This window comes from Aulostomus chinensis, chromosome 12 (assembly GCF_037954235.1).
Source record: "Aulostomus chinensis isolate RoL2024-O1b breed Wild chromosome 12, RoL_Achi_v1.0, whole genome shotgun sequence".
NCBI classification, from domain to species: domain Eukaryota; kingdom Metazoa; phylum Chordata; class Actinopteri; order Syngnathiformes; family Aulostomidae; genus Aulostomus; species Aulostomus chinensis.
Window position 1 is genome coordinate 2,243,829 of NC_141331.1, and position 12,594 is coordinate 2,256,422.

Consider the following 12,594-nt stretch of genomic DNA (forward strand, 5'->3'; position numbering starts at 1 on the left):
TTTTAGCTAAAACTTCTTGAACTCAAGTGTGTGTGTGTGTGTGTGGGGGGGGGGGTGTGTCTCATCAAAGCTTGACCTTGTTCATGAGTGACGTAACTTCGTCTACTGACGTAAGAAAAACTGAATACAATTTTGAGGAAGAAAACTGAGGATGGCGCTGCAACACTGAGGTCAAGTTGGAGGTTGATGCCGCTGAAGGCGCCTCAAGACCTCCAGGAAAACTTCCCAAAGGACACAAAGACTGGCTTGGAGTCATTTCTTCATGTTATTCTCCATTTCGGATTCGGGAAAAGCTTAATATAAAGTTGATTAAAAAAAAACGTACCAGGGATATTTGTACTGTATGACGCAGTAAGTGTAAAACAAACCTACAGCTAGCTAGCTAGCAGCGAGGCACGCTAATTCTAGCGGCGCCTGCTAGCATTGAGCTCAATGAACATTTAGCTGCTCTTAAAACAAGGTGAAGGTTAAAAGAACCAGAATTATGCTAAACTCCGTCCGCCACTTAAAGGAACTTATCAAACCCAAGGCAGCAGGTGAGCGGGACCAGTTAAATGTTTGTTCCACTGAGTGGCGTTCATCGACACAGGTGAGTTAAGACTCCAATTGTGTGTACCTGTTGAGCCAGGTGGAGCGTCCATGCTGTTCACACCGAGAAATGACTTGAAACCCTCAAACAGCACCAGAGGTGGATTTTCCTGTTTAAACTATCAGAGGATGATTCAAGTCAGACTCTCAGGTGAACGGCAGCTGTCTTTGTTTTCTTCTTGTCCGAAGAGACTGGCTTGAGTGCAGCTGGAGGCAGCAGTCAGTGCAGGAGCCCTTTGGGGATCTTAGTCAGGCCTGACGTGAGAAAATCCCTTTACAAATCCAGCATGATATTTCATGATGTGGTTAAAAATGTTGCACAGTGATGCCATCGAGCCCTTCCGGTTTTCTCCTATGGAACCACAGAGGGAAGGAGAAGAGGAGGGGGGGGGGGGGAGAGAGAGAGAGAGAGAGAGAGAGAGCGCGCCACTCTCCGCAGCGGGAAGTCGCTTCGCCTCAGTGGGGCTGAGACCTGCCGGAGTCGGCGTGCAAGCTCCTCAACGGCCCGACAGGTATGAGTGGATGCGGAGGGATGACGCGGGTGTAACAGGAGCAGCTGCTGCCGGAGAGGAAACGGACTGGAGCGGTGACGGTGTGTTGGATGGGTCTGGACCTGTGCCTCTGGCTCTGCTCGGATGGGATGCACCGTGAGCTTCATCTGCTGTGAGGAAGACTTTCTACAAATGCCTGTTTACCAGCATGAGGAGGAGGAGAAGAAGAAAGAGAGCCTGATCAAGGTACAGATGCACCTGGAGGTTTCTTGCATTGTAAGATGAGATGTTTGAGTGTGTTTAGTGAGGCTCAGGCCACAGGTGGAGCGAGTCCAGGTGGCTCTGTGTGGCTCCTACCTGCTGCTCTGACTGCAGTGATTGAGTGACAGAGACAAGCTTCTCACTGCAACTGCTCAGAAGTTCAGTCACGCTTGAGCTTGACATCAAATCGTCCGGTCGGTGGTGGGATCGTGATGAGGATGATGCGTCCCGTCTGGGCTGCTGATCTGAATCCAGGAACTGATCAGAGCCACCTGGTTTAACGTGGGCTGCCACCGCCAGTTAATTGATCAATCATTATAAAACCATTAAAGAGCAGCTTGTTGGGCAGGCCGTGATTTCATGGTGACACCTGTGGCCCGAGATTTTGTTCATGCCGTGAGATGAGAACGGAGTTAAGAATAAAAACGTAAACAGTGAGAAACCAATTAGTTTAAAAGCAGAACCTACAGAAGAAGACGATATTAATAGGAGACATCAAAACAGTAGAGACAGAGAGAAAATGGCAACATATTCGTGTACTAAAAGTGCAAGGTGGTATAAATAAAGTGTGTCCATGGTGAAAATCTGTGTAAAAGGTACCTGGCGCCAGTGTGCCTATTAACAATGCATGGATGAGTTTTTTCCTTGATTGCCCGTCACGTCAGAGTGAAGCAGGACTGCAGCACCGTGTGTCTGAGCGTTCAGAGAAGCACTGGAAAAGGTTTGACCATTTCAACAGTCACATCAAACTTGACTTGTCAGATGTCGCTCCCTGTGCTGTTGTCATGCCGAGGCCTCCGTGTGAACGGAGAAACAACTTATCATGTCAATGCAGCGTCCACAGCAGCAGGAAGCCAGCCAGCATCTGAGTGCTGCTGGAGAAGCCCTGAGGACGCTTGCGGACGCCTCAGATATGTGGCGCTGGGCTGTGGCCACATGACGCCCTGTGAGGAATGAGCGTGCCTGTGGAACTGTGGCGGCAGTCATGAAGTGGTGCTGAAGTGTTGGAAATGGCGAGGAAGCCAAGTGTGAACAATCAGCATTGACTTGTGATTTAAAGGAACATTCTTGAAGAGGCTCTGAATCTGTTGAGCTGCTTGCTGCTGTCCGTCACAGGCTGACGCTTCTGCTGTCAGCACTTGAACCTCAGGAGACCTGCGTGGGTCGGATGTGCACCACAACATCTCTGGAGTCTGTTGACTTAGCTTGCGTGCTGATGTTTGTGTCAGGTGCGCTCAGGTGCGGAGAGGTTACTTCCTGTGTTTAACGATCCTTGTGTTTGTGTCCTAGATGAAGAGGGGAGTTTACTCAGGTAAGACCCGTGTGCAGGGTTTTGAAGAGCGATAACAATCGGCCCCGAAAGGAAAACCCTCATGTAAAACCAAAGTACACAAGCCAGACTTTGAACCAGATGAAGGGGTCTGGAAACGGCCTCAGGAAAAATGTGTGTTGTGTTTTGTGCCGAGAAGCAGACTCGGTGAGTCTGGTGGCGCCTTAAGAAGTTCCCCTTGAATGTACGCCGTCCCCCCCTGAAGATACTGAGAGGGTGGAAACGGGTCGATCCAGTTGTTTTTATGATGATAAAGCAAAGCGGCCAGTTGCTAGTATTTCACATCGATTTGTATTTGTTTAAATGTTTGGATGTCAAAAATCAAAATAAGTGCAACTCCAACAAACACAAAACTGGTAAAAAAAAAAAAAGTCTGTTACTCCTGACGTTCAACCAATCACATGGTGCAGTGGGCGGGACGTTACCCAGGACCACAGACAGAAGAACCAAAGTAGCTAATAAACGGCTAAAAAACCCATCAAACGGATTCTTTTGAAATATTTCCAGACACACACAAGGGTTTCACTTGTGCTTTAGCGTTTGTTTAGCATTGGGAGTTTGGGCATTTTTGACAGTTTAATTGACAGGAAATTCCTGCATTTTTATTTTTTTTTTTAAACCGGGGCCCTTTTTCATGATTCAGGCCTCGATCAATCATTTTGATTCACAGTTCTTTTAATCGTTCCAATCCTGTGAGAGAGCACAATTGCAAAGCTGAGTTTCCTTTTAATTACTCAAAATAAATTACGCAGACTTTGACACAAAATTTCAGGGATTATCTTTTATAAGTTTAGAAATATTTCATTGGGGTTTCACATGTGGATTCGCATCGATCATGAAGGAACCTTTGATATTATAAGATGTAATTTGGTTCTGGTGGTTCCTTTAGTAGAGGAGCAGGTTGGGACTGTCATTGTGGTCTGGGCTCTTTGGCCTTCCCTTTTGTGCAAATTGTCATTGAGATACCAGCTGAATGAAGTTCTATATTAGAATCATCTGTCATAAATCCTCGTGATGCCGTTCTGGGAGAGGGTTGTGTTTGCCAGCCGGGTCTCGCACCCTGACATAAAGGATATTTCTGTCTGCACCTCCTTCAGCACTGAATCCTCATTTCATTGTGACGCCCGTCACGTCCTGGTCTTTGTAGCTCCTCTTTCTCAGTTCCCACTGACGTGTCAGACGACAGTCGGGGGGGCTTTCCTGGGATTTGAGGCTCTTTTAAGGTATACGGTGAACTGAGTGTTACCTGTCGTCCCATATTGCATTCCAGCGGATGCCTTAGCTGTTTGGGAAACAGTGCGTCCTCTGTGCTGCGTCTCTGGAGAGGCCTATCATTTCACTCCTACCTGCTGACGCTGACCTGCTCGCGGGCTGCAGAACAAGCCCCTCTCTGTGTGTCGGTCTGTGGAGAGGTGCCCAGTGTGTGCTTGACCCGGCAGAGGCTCGCGATGCCTCCGCTAAGCTAACCCCTGTCATCTTACCTTTTAATGCCCTGCACGCAGGAATTTCACCTCTTGTTGACACGTCTGCATTTGATTTCGGAGGGGAAACCTAAACGCTTCCCCTGGCAGAATAGTTGCTTGTGATTTAAGTTCCTGCAACCTGAATTTGTTGGGTTTATGTTTTGCATACATCTGTGTTGACGTGGTGAACTTCTGACCACCAGTTTTAAGCCCTCCTGCCACTCTGCATCCCTCCAGGGCAGAGCCGTAGGGACGCAGTCCCAGATTGTGTTTATCGGTGCTTTCCTCGCGGATTAACACATTCAGAGTTTTTAAAACCAATCCTCAGTCATATGAGGAAGTAATGGCTAAGTGTAAAATTTCTTGGCTTCAGTGTGATGTCTAAATGAAATATCGAGTGTTTATTCACAGACAGGCTGGATTTTGCTGAGAGGCTGGACCATACAGAACAACAACAACACACATTCTCCCAAACCGGCGCTCCTGTGTGTGAACAGTCCGGGGATAAGTGTGGTTTTGGGTGGTGTCGTGTTTATTTGGTGTGTGTGTTTTGTGCGTGAGAGACATGGAGAGTGTTTCAAATGAGATATTTTTGTTCACTGAAGCACAACTGACTAGAACAGCGGGTAGTGGTGTCTAAAATGCCACTCTAACTTTAGCACAACTGGAAGGGATGTTGGTGGACAACTGATCCAGGATCATTCCTGGAGGGAGGACAAAAACCAAAAAAACAGAAGATCTTAGTTCACTCCGAGAGTGTGCCGACATGCCGACTCAAACGTGAAAGCCACTGACCTGTCACATGACTGTGATATCTCAGGAACAACTCCGGGAATTTTTTAAAAATGTGGCAAAAAGGTTCAATTGGTCTTGAGCTTGAAGTGATTCAGATTGCAGACATTTCAGGCCATCACTGTAAAATTCATGATGAGGCAGTTTCACACAAATGTCTGAATGAAGGCAAATGAATAGAATTTTATGTCCCAAAGGTCAAAAGTTACTTCAATTGGAGATCGTTTTGTTCGTGGAGTGAACGCTTGACCTTCGTCTAAAAAGTGAAAGGAAATACGCTGAATCGCTCGTAGATTCAGAGAAATGCTGCTTTCATGGTCCAGCTCACAATGCGTGATTTCAGTTGCAGGGATGGAAATGAGGTGAGATCTGTGTGATTAGAACGTTGATTTGCACATAAATAAATACAGCTGGAGTGAGGTTTTTGGTGTGTAGATTTTTGTTTGGATACTTCTACTGCAGCTGGTGTATCTCTTCCAGCTGCAGATGAAATAAGAATCAGTTTTCTCATGTTTATTTGTGTATGATGCAATAAAGCTCTTGTTAAATGTGGGTGGAAGTCGTACAGCTTGAGCTGTGCTTTGAACGCCTCGTGGTCAAAGGACGTGTGAATCCGATGAGCAGATATTTCTTTTCCAAACAGTCTTTCAAGACGTTACTGATTCAGTGATGCGTAACGTCACCCTCAAAGCCTCTGGAACCACAAGATAATGGGATACAAAAGGCGCTCATTGAGCTCCTTAACGTGTCTTTAATTCACTTGGCAAATGCGCGGCGGCTAGAATGACAGTGGGAATGATGGATTAAGGCTCAGGGCAACTGTATTTTCCTCCGGAGTCATGGTTGTGTGCCCCTTTTCTTGGAATGTAAAGCGGAGGCCTTACTTCCACCTCTGCGTCAGACCGTGTGGCAGCAGCGCGTTCAGAATTATACCATCCAGCTACTATGGCTTTGTGTACGATGAATGTGGCTTTTATGCTCCAGTTTTGTTGATATTTCACTGCATGTGGGGGGGATTTTCTTGTTTTCGCCCTACTTCTTGGCAAGTCAATATGGCATTCGCTCTTGGCAACGTCAAAATCCCACAAAGTCTCACTCTGGGGGCCTTTGTAGCCTTTCACAGCACTTCCGAGTGATGGACAGGGGGCTCGGCTCTCCTAGGTCGCATCCCTTTTGCCTCAAAATGTGTCTTTTGTTGACATTTGTGGCTCGTCTCTTTTCCCGGGGTCTTTTTCACCGAGGTCGGATGCCACAGGGCTCCAAGGGTAATTACTGTGACAGTGGAGCAGAAGTTAGGCCGGGCTACCCAGGTCGCCCAATCATGTTTTCATCATCGGGAGAATGTTTTTCTTTGGGGACGTAATAAATCCCCCCTTTGACATGCTGCATTTACTCTGAATACACAAAGGAAGAAAGATTTTTTTCCCCCCTCTCTCTTTTGCACCAGTGCTTGTAACAAGCTGAGGCAGATCATTGTTGCAAGTTCGCCCCGACTGGTTTTCAGAAGGATACGTTTGCCCTCTTAAACATCCCTCAGTGGAGGAATTTCATCGGTATTTGCACTGGAATGTGGGTCCCTGGTGGACTGGGGAACCTAATCGGCGTTATTTCTCCATCATATGTCTGAAGAACATCCAGACCTCCTTCGAGTCACTGTTTAATGGGTTGTAGCCTCCAAGACTCATCTTTCCCTTGACCAGAGCCTGACCAATGCCTCCAGTTAACAGTGGGGCTCGCCCTTGATAGAAGCCAATGGCTACACAGCTTCACACGGATATAATATCCCCACAAGTTAAAGAGCAGCTTGAATCATCCACATACATTTTAATAAATATGTGTGTATCACAGTTACAGTAAAAGAAATATAAGTTGAATGATCAAATTTTTTTTCCAGTGCCAAACTACTGTTACTATATCAGCCCCAGACGACCTCTAACGTGTATCACCATTCCTGTCTCCAGAGCCCTGAAGACAACACGGGGTGGGACAACAGTCCATTGTTCTGCAGGGGGAGGCTGTCATGCCGTTATATTAGTCGAACAGGAGTAGAAACTTAATATCCTTCCATTAAAAACCCCAGCACATGTTCCCGTCCTGATCCCTGTTAATGAGAGTGGGTGTGTACCAGTCCAAGGAATGTTTCATTAAATCACACTCTGGGCCCTGATGCCACATGTGTCACACGTGCCAGCAGCCCGACACAAGCATCACTGGCGTGCCGCACATTTGTCATGTACACAGTCTGAGAGTTTATTTACAACGTCCCAGAGGGTGCATGGACACATGAGCTGAAAATACACTGATTCCATTTATTACTATTATACATGTGGGTTGGGCAGGAAGACAAGAATATTATGTATGTTTTATAATGTGAGATGACTGGGATTTGCTTTAAAAATGATGGGTGGGGTTATTTCACTGCTCATTTTATGGTGCTTCACAAAAAAAGCAGAAGATTAAAATTCTTATGAAGGGGGTTTCTTCTTACGGGATTTTTGTGTCGCCTCCTGCCGGGGTCCATGTCTGCTGTGGCCATGTTCTCATGCAGTAATCCGCTCCTTCACTACGAGTAACGAGTAACCTGCCTACGAGTGAAGCACTTGTTCAGTCTATCTTGTTTCAAATGTGCTCCACCGTGGAGCCCATTCAGACTTGACGGATTTGACTCAAACAGTCGTCCAAGATCTTGTGTCCACACTGCGTTTCAAATTTTTAGCATCATTTTTTCCCAAATTAAGTGAAAGTGTTTTTGCCAAGGGACTTTGAAGAAATGACAGGAGGTATGAAGTCCAAATTATTACTGCATACCTTTGTCATGCTTTTGAAAATCCTTGCTTGAAAGACAAAATGCTTTCTTTCTTTCTGTCTCCTCCTTCTTTCACCTTCAAACACGTCGACTGTTTGTCCGACCCACATCCACACCAAAGGACATTTGTTATCAGGGTCCCTAATCAGGAGCGAGTGCATGCAGTCACACGGTCAGCGCCTCGTACTCAGAGCTCTCTGATGTCGTCGCTTCTCGGGCAGCCAATCGTGAAATAACAATGTCAGTCATAGTAAGGACAAAAAGCAGGGGGGCAGATGCTTGTCCACAGAAGGACAAGATATTGTTGAAACTTGACGCCCTCGTGCATGTTTGTTCTAACTCTGGGAGACGCGTCATCCCACCACTCCGCTGCTTCTCAGCCAGAAAACCCCACCACGTAGACACACAAACCTACAGATAAGCTGCAGTTTGGGTTAAGTAGCAGCAGCAACAGGCATCTGGCACTTTGCTGTTAACAGTTTCTTTGGTCCCGTATGGACTTTCCCAGGCAGACACAATAATGTATTGGATTACCTAAATTGAGGGGTTTTACCCTTTAATCCCTCTTCACTTTACAATGACAGAAGTCCCAAACTCTGAGAACACAGTATGCTTCCTCTTTACCGTCAGTTTTCCCATCTTAATTTTGGGATTGTGAATGAACACCAGTGCTGTGTTGACCTCAAGCAGACATAAAAGCAGAAGTATCAAATTCATGTGCCGCTGCTCCATCTTGGACATTGTTGCAGGTGCTGCTTTTCTTCTTTTCAACTTGATCCAAGCCAAAATTACAAGAGTGAAACCACGATCTTTGTCAAACCAAACCATCGGACCGTGTTCCTCCTCCAAGGTTGTGACTCGGCCTGTTTCCAAGGGAACCAGGGTTTCTTGCTTCAGGTGACAACTTAATATAGCAATCAAGCCAAAACTCAGTGCACTGTAGGTCCTCCAAGCCGTACAATAGCGCTGAACAATATATCACAATTATGGCAGCACAAAAAGGCCAAACGTGTGTCAAAACTCGCTCCTCAGTGAAATACTGCGTTGCTGCAGAGAAAATCCAGCACGAAAACGCCATTCTACAAACTTGAGACAGCACGTGTTTAAGGATCCACCAAAAAAACCCAAATCCCACCATTATTGTTGCAATTTGTTTCCGATCGGTCTGAAAACCGTGTACCCAACCACACAGCACTGGAAGTTTTTTTGTTCGGACTGATATGAGATGTTAGAAAAACACTTGGTGAGACGAGTGGCTTCCTACTTTCCTGGGGTCATAAAGGTTGTGGCCACTAGATGGTATTTGTGGTTCCCAACCTCTGCATCAATCAGCAGCTCAGCCTCTGATTGTAATTCAGGCAAACACACCGCAAGTGTGCGGCTCTTCTGGCTTTAAAAGCAACAAAGAGGGACGTCTCTTAATTTTGGTGCTTTCTGACAGCGACTATAGCATGAAGCCAGTAACTTTTTTCACTGGCGTTCATTTGTCTGACTCGTATGTTCAGAGGTTGCGTCGAATGTCACGCGCCTCCTAAAAATGTTATAAAACTGGTAAAAGGAGAAGCCTCTTTCACCAGGCCGCTTCCAATGTAAACACTGGTAAAAGCACCCGTGCTGCGGCCACGACCGTCTAGTGTGCCATCTCTCTCCTGTAACAAGGTCCGTTTCTGAGAAGTTAATTCCATTAAAACAGACAAAAGCCCACTGGAACCAATAAATTTGGGGCGAAACGTGAAGCCGTGTGATGGACACGCACACGGCCTTGTGGCCAGTCAGGCGTGATTTATATTTGCATACAGCCCCGTCGCTCCTGGGCAGCCTCGCTATTGCTAGGGGTAACAGTTGTTGCTGAGAAGAAATGCAGCACTGTTTAGACACACACACACACACACACTTGTCTGCATTTGTTTCCCAACTGCAAACTTTACTCTAAACTTGAATCTAATTTCCATCTCAAACAGAAACGCAAATGATAGCTGTTGCTTGAAGAATAAATACAGCGCTAAGTAAAATGATATTCTGAGCTAGTACTGTCATACATGTACCTGTATGTCCAAGTCTTAGCAGTAGTTGTATAACACCTTTTAAACTTCAACCAGGGTCTCACCTGAACATCTGGAACTGGGTCTTTGCTTATGTAAGGAGCCAATGTTCAACTAAGGAAGGTTGGTGCACTGATAAGGAGCCATTTTTGTCCTTTTGTGATGTCAAGACACACATGCAGTGATTCTGGTGAATGTTTAGCCAGCCACTTCCAGATGTGGGCCACCTGTCTCAGGGATGACGGCGCTGATAAATGATCAGCGCAGGGTCATTCATCAGAAGAGGAAGGCTCCTCTTTTTACTGCCGCGAATGTGGTTGAGAACATGACAGCAGTCTGAAATCTTTTGCCCTCTTTGACTCTCTCTCACGGGTGGGACGGAGTTTCTTGGTGTTTACAACTTCATCATGTTGCGGTTTGTGGTGTCGTTTTAAGGTAATTAAATACATTTGTGGCATTTCCCACAAACAGCTCTGATTGTTACTTTAATCGTCCGGTCTGAATTTGAAAAACGTTTCCACATCATGAGAAGTGAAGCGTTTTCAGGATCAGGCTCAGGGGGGTTGGTTTGGTTCTTGCTCTCGGCACCATCAGCTGGATTCGTTGAGATTCGCCTTCACACAGCTTTTCTCTCCTGTGTCTCTCACTTCTCTGACTCTCTGGGTTTGCTTTCGTGACTGTGGGTTTCTGGTGCTCTTCATCACCTGGTAAAATGCTGTGTTTCTGTTTGCTGAGGAAGAGTGGGAGGGAGCGCCTGGTTTCTCACAGATGATGCTCCTGAGAGGTGTGAACCGTAGATTACGATTTACATGAATTAATTTTACATCCCCAGGGCTGCACGGTGGTGCAGTGGTCAGCACTGTCGCCTCACAGAAAGAAGGTTCTGGGTTCGAGTCCTGGCTCGGGCACGGGGTCTTTCTGTGTGGAGTCTGCATGTTCTCCCTGTTCCTGCTGGGTTCTCTCTGGTACTCCAGCTTCCTCCACAGTCCAAAGACATCAAGAGGGACCAGGTTAATCCAGACTCTAAATTGACTGTAGGCGTGGCTGGGAGAGCCAATGGTTGTCTGTCTCTATGTGTTGGCCCTGCCATGGACTGGCGACCTGTCCAGGGGGAACCCCGCCTTTCCCTTGCCTAAGCGGAAGACAATGGATGGATGGATGGATTTTACATCCCTGATTAATGCAGTGAAAGTATGTGTGGCTCAACATTACTACGCTGTTTCAGAAGTATAACAGAGGATTTTGTTAAATACTGCAACTGCAATCAAAGTTTGTACTACTGACTACTGTCAGTCGCCCTCCCAAAGCTGCCTTGTTTTGTTTTATAGAGACACTCAATATAAGCTTGGATAACTGCACTGGCACACATTTTGATGCTAATCTCCCTGCATGGAAGTTGGACAAGATTGTAAAACATCAGTCACGAGAGATGAGTTAGAAGATTGCGAAGAGTTGGGAGGACTATGGAGGTATTTACCCACCTGCGAGTTGGACTGAAGGGAGGATTTCACCTGTCACCGGAGCTCAGGACCCTCCAGGTGGATCTTTGGAAAGCACCAAATGATTTGGCTTTGGTTGAGTGTGTTGCTAGTGATACTAAACCTTGGACTGGTGCAGCTCTCCCGCCTGCCAACACTGAAGAGCAACATTTATTGACGTCAGCTTGCAACCACATGTTTTATTGAAAGTATCATATTGCAGTGGCTTCAATTGTCCGTATCATTACTAGACTGTATCCACACAAACCACAAATCTTCAGGGGTTACAATGTTGCCTTATATCATCCTTAATAACCTGCGAGTACCGTCCCACATATTACATCCTGGCACACATGGCATGTATAGACCCAGTCCCTGAAGGATGTTCCTTCACCTGAACAGCCCTGTGCTGTTTAGAGGTTCTTCCAGTAGAGGATAGAGGTCTGTGTGTGTGAGTTCTTGGCTGACATCAGAGTCCTCCAGGGCTGGTCCAGGGCACCAGTGTCACAGTGAGCAGCAGGCTAGCGTTCCGTCACTTAGAGGAACAGTGTCGTGTTTCTTTAAAGGAGCAGTGTGTTGTAGGTAGAAGATATTTAGGCAGATTGTAACTCATCAAGAATGGGCTGTGCGTCTGTGTCTATAAAGAGCAGGTTGCCTTCCAATGAGTCGGCCATGTTGGATCCCATATTAATGGGAGTCAAACAGAGGTCGGAGTCTAGACTGAAGGGTTTGGTCGCTTCAGGAGGGCTTACGAACAGCTAATGTCTCTATTTTGACTCCCAGTAAAGGATCTAGTTGTGTATTAGTGTAATGTCTGTGTTCAAAGATGTTTTCCTGTTCAGTCAGACAGCCTTAGGTTGACACGTCACAAATACAAGATCCTGCACATCATGTATTGCCATGGCCAGCACTCATGTCTTCTCAGCTCCAGTCTTCACGTGACGAGGGAGGATCGTTTCCTTGTGGCATAAGAGAATTTCAAAACTCATCTTAAAACACGTGGCACAAGGCAACAGTTGTGCATCAGATGCATGCGAATATTCATGAAGTCATGTGACAAAAGTATCGTAAACCATAGACCATCGAAGTTGGTATAGATTTTCTTAAGGGAGTGGAGGGGAGGTGCTGCAATCTCTACTCAAACCACCAGATGGTGCTAGATCTCACACACTGGAGCTGCAAGTCGCTCAAGTGAAGTTTGTCTCTGGGATTCGGTGAGTGATCTGGTTACCATGTTGAGCTCATGTGGTTGAATCAGAAGTTTCATGTGTGAGCTCATGCAACATGCACTTCCAGTCGGAGCCGAAGCCTTCGTCTTATCACACACCGCAGGGAGGCTCACT

The 12,594-nt window shown here is 46.4% G+C and overlaps 1 protein-coding gene across 7 annotated transcripts in view; it reads left to right on the forward strand.

Moving 5' to 3' along the window:
- Positions 1-1,030: 1,030 nt before the first annotated feature.
- tns1b (tensin 1b) overlaps positions 1,031-12,594 on the forward strand; it is a 150,419-nt gene continuing 138,855 nt past the window's right edge. For 5 of the 7 annotated variants that reach the window (XM_086219627.1, XM_086219615.1, XM_086219618.1 and 2 more), the window contains exon 1: positions 1,032-1,325. In XM_086219627.1, coding sequence (XP_086075753.1) covers positions 1,224-1,325 — 102 coding nt within the window. In that variant the 5' untranslated portion in view covers positions 1,032-1,223. Of the gene's footprint in view, positions 1,326-12,594 lie in introns of all 7 variants that reach the window. The other 2 variants (XM_086219616.1, XM_086219620.1) reach the window with 1 other exon arrangement.